The sequence below is a fragment of the Polyodon spathula genome, chromosome 3 (genome assembly GCF_017654505.1).
Source record: "Polyodon spathula isolate WHYD16114869_AA chromosome 3, ASM1765450v1, whole genome shotgun sequence".
Lineage (NCBI taxonomy): Eukaryota > Metazoa > Chordata > Actinopteri > Acipenseriformes > Polyodontidae > Polyodon > Polyodon spathula.
The window spans coordinates 89,279,093-89,286,863 of NC_054536.1; the positions used below are offsets into that span (position 1 = coordinate 89,279,093).

Consider the following 7,771-nt stretch of genomic DNA (forward strand, 5'->3'; position numbering starts at 1 on the left):
ACTTGATCGCATTCTTTGACAAAGTTTCAGTTACAGAAATCTCTCTCAGTGTCTGCAATGGTGAAATGAGTTTTACGTGGTGTAGTTTAATTTACGAACTAGTCAATTTTGACTACACACAGCTATCTAATTCGGAACCTTTTATTAAATTCGCTTTGTAAGCCAGTTCCATTTGCTACTGATAATTGTTTCGGAAGCGGCCCGGTAAAAGTACATAAATGGCCAGCTGATTACCGGTCGCATTTGTACTATTATTTTTTTTACGATCACCACTAAAGATATATAAATAACTTTCCTACCAATGTTTTTTTTTTTTTTTTTTTAATTAATTAATTAATTAATTAATTAATTAAAAATAAAATAAAAAATCCATGCCTTGAAATTTTACTTCGACTTGGATAAACCTTTTCAAACTAGCAACCGGCCTTAAAAACAATCAAAGCCAGTTGAGCTATCGAATCACTACGGATTGCATACAGATTGGTTTGGTTAATTTAGACAGTAATATATCAAATAAATAGCGAACACATAATCGATTATCTCGACCTGTATCTTACTGAATGAAATGTGTGCTTTAACGCTGATAATTCACAACTCACAACATGACTTGTTTTCGTTTTATTTTTTGGAGCTAAATCTACGAAAATGAATACAGATATACTGAATAAAGTCCGTCAAAAAATACCACATACCACTTGTTTATACAAAATAATACAGAAGATGTAATAATGATAATTCTTAGAAGAAGAAGAAGAAGAAGAAGAAGAAGAAGAAGAAGAAGAAGAAGAAGAAGAAGAAGAAACATCGTTCCTATTCATAAACTAAATATATTGGCATTATCATAATAGTTAAATTATTGCAATTGTTACACACGTTTGGTCTTTAATTTACAAATATTCAGAAATGAAGGAAAATAACCCGAGACTGTTTGTTTAGATTCAATTTGACTTTATTATCAGAGCTTGATATTAAAAGCACGATTATTATGAAATATGAGAGAAATCTCAAACTATATCTGGACTGCCCGCATATTTAATAAGTAGACACGTGCTCAATTAAATAAAAATGCCATTCAACATTTACCAATTATGTCTGCTTATTACATTTCTGTATGTTCTATACTTATAATCAAGAAATAAATCCTCAACGTGCGTCTTGATATGCACATCTAGATTCAAGTCCAAATTATAGTTAACTAGGATTGTAACAATAACTTTGTTTGTCAATTTCTGTTATTGACACACACACACAAAAAATACCCAATATATTTTCAAATATCAACTAGACGCAATTTACAAGAAAATACAAAAATCGCCTCCTGGACACATACATGTCACACCTTTACAATGCCGCTGTTTAATAATGTACTATTCTAGAACAGTTTCCACTTTTACATTCTTAGTGCAGAAACTTATCCTTGCTTAATATGTTGTAATTAACCAAACGCGTATACCCAAAGTATGGAAAATACATGAGCAAAAAATGACACATAGGCTCTTTAGTAAACAAATACACTACTTGTTATGCTATGAAATGAACGGTAGACAAAGACAAATCAGTAAACGCATTCTGTATCGTATATAAGTGAAAAATGTTGCACAGTGTAAGAAAGTCCCTCTCCTCGGGTTAATGTTATACAAAAGAAAACATGATGAAATCAAAAGCTTAATAAGCGGTCATTTTGTTTACTTTTTAAATAAATGGTTATACTATGTTTTAAAAAATAAGTTTAGCAAGACCATGCCATTGTCATACTTAATCAACAGGTATCTTTTCCCACGGTATGATTTTTTTCTATTTTTTAATCTAAGCACATGTTCTTTTAGGTTATAAAGCAGCGTATAAACGTGGAATTCTAACCCATATAAACTATAACATTTATTTTTATTTTATATTCTTTACCTACCACCATGTTATTTAGCTAAAGCGTCCTTCAAACTGTTGCATTATTATTATTATTATTATTATTATTATTATTATTATTATTATTATTATTATTATTATTATTATTATTATTACCACATTTCTGGGACTAAATTACAACCTAGTGGCATTTTTTTCTCATCAAATCCCTCAGTCTGTCCGTGAATACAACTCTTACTTTTCAACTTAGATGTACATCTTTTATACAAGGGTCATTCAAGTATTTTTCATTTAGTCTCCCCCCATTTATTCAATGGAGTTATTGTGGCCGTTCATTCCTGATGCCTGGACCGAATCTGGGGTCTGTATCATGTCTGGTGAATGGCAGCGTGGGCTGCCTGGGGTACTATGCTCGCTGTCAGTATCACTTCCCTTTTTCCCCCCGCTGCCCCCGGAGCCTGACCCGACAGACCCCCCTCCTCCGGCGCTATGGGTTTTGACATGTTTGCTTAGGTGGTCGCTTCGCATGAATCGTTTGTTGCAGACTGGACAGGCAAACCTCTTCTCTCCGGTGTGGGTGCGCAGGTGTCGCTGGAGCTCGTCAGATCTCGTGAATCGCTTTCCGCAAAAGAGCCAGTTGCAGACGAAAGGTCTTTCCCCTGTATGCCATCTCAAGTGCGCTTTGAGATGGGATGTTTTGCCGTATACCTTACCGCAGCCGGGAATATGACAGCTGTGCAGGCCTTTCCTTCGGAGGCTCGCCCCGGCTGGCCCCAGTCTCTCTGCCTCTTGACAGTTCGGGCAATCACAGGTGGCTCTGCCTGAGTAACGGCGGGCTGAGGATCGCGGAGATCCAGCCAGAGCAGAGGTGGGACCTCCCGCCAACATGGTGCACCCCGCACCTACTAACGGCGAGGGGCTAGAGTCTGGGTAAGCAGTTGGCAAAACGGGTTTAAATCCGTCCATCAGGTGCTGACCGGTAGTTAGGAGATGAGGAGAAGCGCTGGTGCTGAAAGCAGAGTGACTCAAGCCAGAATAATCTGAGTTGTAGCTTCCCAACGGAGAGTGGAGGGAAGTCTGGAGTCCACCGGAGTGCAAGGAACTCTGCAGTGTTGCCCCGTTGGGGTTTTGCACATCAATCCATCCTGCGCCCACATCCCACCAGGCAGAAGCGCCCGTGGCACCAACGTCTCCAGAAGGTATGCCCGGGTGGGAGGATTTGAACCAGGAATCGTACGGGTGCGCCACGCTCATCCTGGGATATATACCTTGCAAGCTGTCTACTGAAGTATGGACCTTGGAAATAAAAACAGGCTGGTGGCTAGGCTCTTGCGAACTGTTTGAAACAGAAGCCTGAAAAACAGAGTACTCGTTAGCAAAGGGAGAGTTGGACGAATTGCTTGAAGTCAAGGAAAAGGCACTAGATCCTGAGGTGCTGTTTGATCCGAATGAGTCAGACAGACCGGCTCCGTTCCGAGGCGCTGCAGAGACCCCAAAACTAGAGAGACTGGAGCCCAAATTGCAACTGCTTGCGGTAGATCTTTTCCAGGGATGAAATCCTTTCCCAAATGAGGAACTATCCGAAATAGAGGATGGCGAAGGGCTTGGACTGCCGATCTTGTTACAGGTTGCTGCTAACATGGCTAATGGAGTCGATCCTAACCTCGGCTCTTCCTGGTAAATACAAAAAAGAAAACATATATTCTGTTATTATAAATTATAATTTTCGTGGTATTTTTTAACAGTAGTCAACAGAAAATCCGATTGAGCGACAGCATTCAAAAATAGCATGCAGATACTACAGCCTGAATGCTGTCACCCATTTAATAGACTTTAACGCACAACCAAATGCAAACAGAAAGTCAGCTTGTAAGAACCAAGCTTAATAATAATATTAATTTAAAAAGTGTTTTGGTTATTTTTATGATTACTTAAAAAAACGCTACTTACTATTGCTTTAAATTGAACTGAGTTAACATACCTGTAAAACGCGAAGAATATAGGAAAACAAAAATAAGACGGAAACTTAAGATTTCACAATGAAGTTTTCTCTTGACATGTAACAGGTCTCGGGTCCGGCTGTAGGCAGTTGGTATAACATTCACTTAAAGTCGTTGCTATCCTAGAAGTAAAACGACCCCTTTCTTTTTGGACCCACTTGCTTAAAACATAATCAAGAGACTGACTTCCCTTCTCTGACCGGGGTTATTTTAATCCCTCCAATGGACAATAAAATAACTAATTAACAAGCAAGAAAATCCTTAGACTCACCCCTAGAAGTGAAGTTGCCATCACAAAAAAGTGCCCTCCTCAGAGGATCTTTTTATATTTATAAATCAGAGCAGTGTTTTTTTAGAGGTGTGCAATACAATGATCTGTTCCGCCCATTCCACCACAATTGTAGCTCCTCTCAGGCTTTGAAGTACCGTTGGGACACGGGCGGCCAATCAGAAATGCTGTTTTGCCACTCAGCCACATTCTAGAGTGAGGTCATCAATAGACTGCTTCAGAAAAAAGACCCCCCCCCCCCAAAAAAAAAAAAAAAAAAAAAAAAACGAGTAGTGAGGCAAAGTTTAGGGAGCTTGGTGGATACAATACATTTTTCTTTTTCAAGCTGCCTTTTGCCTTTCTCCCGACAAGGAGTAGCTACAAGTAATTTTCGATTACTTTTACTGAGAGATAATAGCCTTTATTTTCTTGGTATGTATTTGGATTAGTTCTCAAGTTTTACTACTAAAATCCTGTGTAAGTAGCACCTGTTTTAAATTAGGTTAATCAATGATTACATCGTTTCACAAAGAACTGTATTATTTTGACTAATAATATGGCTGCACTATTATATGCATTATTCCATAATTGTATTAAATTACCAATGGCAACCAATTTTAATTAGAAAGAAGGGTGTTCAGTCTATTTCATAAATGCACCTTTCCCCCCTGGATACAGCAGATAAGTTGTGAATGCTGGGAAAGTAACTTTGCGCAAGTCATCAAGGTACAGCAATAAGTGTAAATTGAGAACTCTGGTTTTGTATGTATACTAATATGAAGTGGTATTTGCTTTAATCTTTCACCATGCTATCATGTTAATGTTTTGGGGATAAGGGATGGGAGGAGGATTAATGGTTGCTTTACTTTCTTACGGGGATGCTGCTGCGCAATGAATGGAGTGTTTATCAGAGCTTGCTGTTGGGATCACTTCAGCATGTTGAGAAGGCGTGACAGTACAGCCCAGAAGGAGGGAGGGGAGGGGAAAGGAGGGAGCTCCGCTTAACAAATAAAAAAGAATTAACTTCATTGCTTTAGCCCCTCTGGTTTAATTTTATTCATTCTAAACGTAGATGTTTGTTTTATGTGATTCCACTTTAACCTGGATTATCTCTGAGCACACACACACACACACACACACACACACACACACACACACACACACACACACACACACACACACACACACACACACACACACACACACACACACACACACACACACGGGAATCAGTGTTTCCAATAAGGCACAACACAGCCTAGAGATTCACCACCAACACACACACACCACGGGAATCAGTGTTTCCAATAAGCATAGAGAAATATATATCATAGTTAGATTTGTTTTTTAAGATTTCGGTAGAAATAATACACAAACAGTTGTTGGATTAAAATACATGTTAATGACCTGTTCCCTGGCAGTAAGGCATCCTATCTCGACTATCAGCGTGGAAATATATATCTTATATATAAAACCCATCGATGCTTTTACACCTATTTTATTGTATTTCATAAATAATGTCTTCAAATATGCTGTCCCAGAATATTGGCATAATTTATTGATTTCTTAAATTAAGCAATTGGCCTATGCGATATCTGAAGTGACATAATAATAATAATAATAATAATAATAATAATAATAATAATAATAATAATAATAATAATAATAATAATATTATTATTATTAATGTTGTTGTTGTTGTTGCTTCTTGTCATTTAATTTGTTTTATACATTTTTGACTGAATAATTGCTGTTTTGAAGTCAAAATTAAACAGAATAACCTATGTATTTCATTGGGTATTTCTAAGAATCGATTATGATTAAAATAATTTTATAATCCTACATTTATGAAACATGTGTGCACTATTTGCCTATGGTTTGGCATGCTCAAGATTGAAATAGCCTATTCATAAAAGTTACAAAAATAGGAAATGCCATGCTCTTATCTGATAAGGAAAAGCACACAACATATTCTCTCTCTAAGCGGCAGTATCCAATGTTGATGGAACCCGGTGCCATTCCTTCTCGGTACATCAGTATGCTGCCTGCATGAACAGCATACATTTCATTTGAATTTCAAATTTAATAAACCAGGAGGTTTTTAATCATGCCCAGTTTTATTTGTTTGATATTAACATGCTTATTGACCGGGTCTGTTGACCAGTTTGATCATTACAAGACAGCAAAAAGTTAATTAAAACGACCACAGCTCCTTAATCATAGCATCTGTCTCATCCATGTCGCTGCCATTATTACACACTATGATGGATCGTCGGCCGGATTCATTTCTCTGTTTCTTCGATTTGGGCAGTAGCTTTTTTGATCCAGTTTAGACCCAAGTATCAAACGAAGGTAGGCACGAGCAAACATACATAATCAACACCCAGATAAGAAAACGAATATTAACTGCTCGAGGTTTGTCTGTCAATTATATTTCATTACATTCATTTAGATAACCATTATCTCTCTAAAAAAAGATGATTATCATTGTATCTATCTCGTCTTTTTTTACTGTATTTTTGCAGAAAATGCGCATAAGGGATTATTATGTTTTTCCTACATGGTGTACAATTATGGCCAAAAGTTTTGCATCGCCTTATAGAATTACTTTGAAAAATGTGACATTTCCAAATCTAGCATAAAACGCTGTACTACTATTATGGCTTCCGGAGATATCATTTTGTATGTTCTTTGATACATGTGTTAACTGAACTATCTAAATTATTTTTTTATAGTTTAAAAATAAATAAATAAATCCTAAAATTCTAGGTGATGCAAAACTTTTGGCCATAGCTGTACACACTAGAAAGGAACATACTTTTTTTTTACTTTCCAAATTATGATATAGGTTAATATATCTATATATATATTATATATATATATATATATATATATATATATATATATATAATATATAATATTTTCGTGGCGTTAACAAACCAAGGTGGTATAATAGCTTTTGATTTATAACGTTAATTGTTTCCTGATATTTAAACAATATATATATATATATATATCACGATAATATATATAACGATATACACCTCATATATTATGCGAAACCTACAAGATATAATATATATATATATATATCCTTGTGCTTTATTGCTTTGTGAATTTTACTTAAAGTATAATAAACCAAGCAAGAAAAAAAAACAACAACTATAGAACTATGAATGTCCACTTTTGTAACTAATTTAAATGTGCTTTGAAGGAGCTGAGCTGCTGGCTGCTACGTCAGCTAGACGCGTTGCATTGGGAGGTGAAAGCTTCTCTTCGTCTACTCTTTGGAACTCACTGCTACCATTTGTGTGATACTCTGATTCTGTAGAAAGAGTTAATCTGCACTTAACACACATGGGAATTAACTTTGTTTTAAATTATTTTTTAGTATAACATATAAATTGTGTTTCTATTATTATATATTGTAATGGCTTTTGTATTGACTCTTAATAAATGTATTTTTTAATGCACCTGATGTAATTTTATTAACAATTGCTGATGTATTTTATGCTATGTATAGCGCTTTGAGATGTTCTACAGGAAAGGCGCGATAGAAAAATAAAATGGAATGATTGATTGATTGATTGATTGACTGACTGATTAAATGAAACGCTTATTAACCGATTGCCCGTCCGCA

General features: G+C 36.1%; 1 protein-coding gene across 2 annotated transcripts; it reads right to left on the reverse strand.

Moving 5' to 3' along the window:
* Positions 1–839: 839 nt before the first annotated feature.
* Positions 840–4,236, reverse strand: LOC121313600 (transcription factor Sp8). 2 transcript variants are annotated; one of them, XM_041246299.1, is made up of 2 exons: positions 4,135–4,236; positions 840–3,537 (listed from the first exon to the last, which is right to left on the reverse strand). In XM_041246299.1, exons 1-2 carry the CDS (start codon positions 4,153–4,155, stop codon positions 2,170–2,172), a joined length of 1,389 nt encoding a protein of 462 aa, XP_041102233.1. In that variant the 5' UTR covers positions 4,156–4,236; the 3' UTR covers positions 840–2,169. The 2 variants fall into 2 exon arrangements, with proteins under 2 accessions (XP_041102233.1, XP_041102235.1); XM_041246301.1 differs by lacking the exon at positions 4,135–4,236 and adding an exon at positions 3,845–4,128.
* Between the last annotated feature and the right edge of the window lie 3,535 nt (positions 4,237–7,771).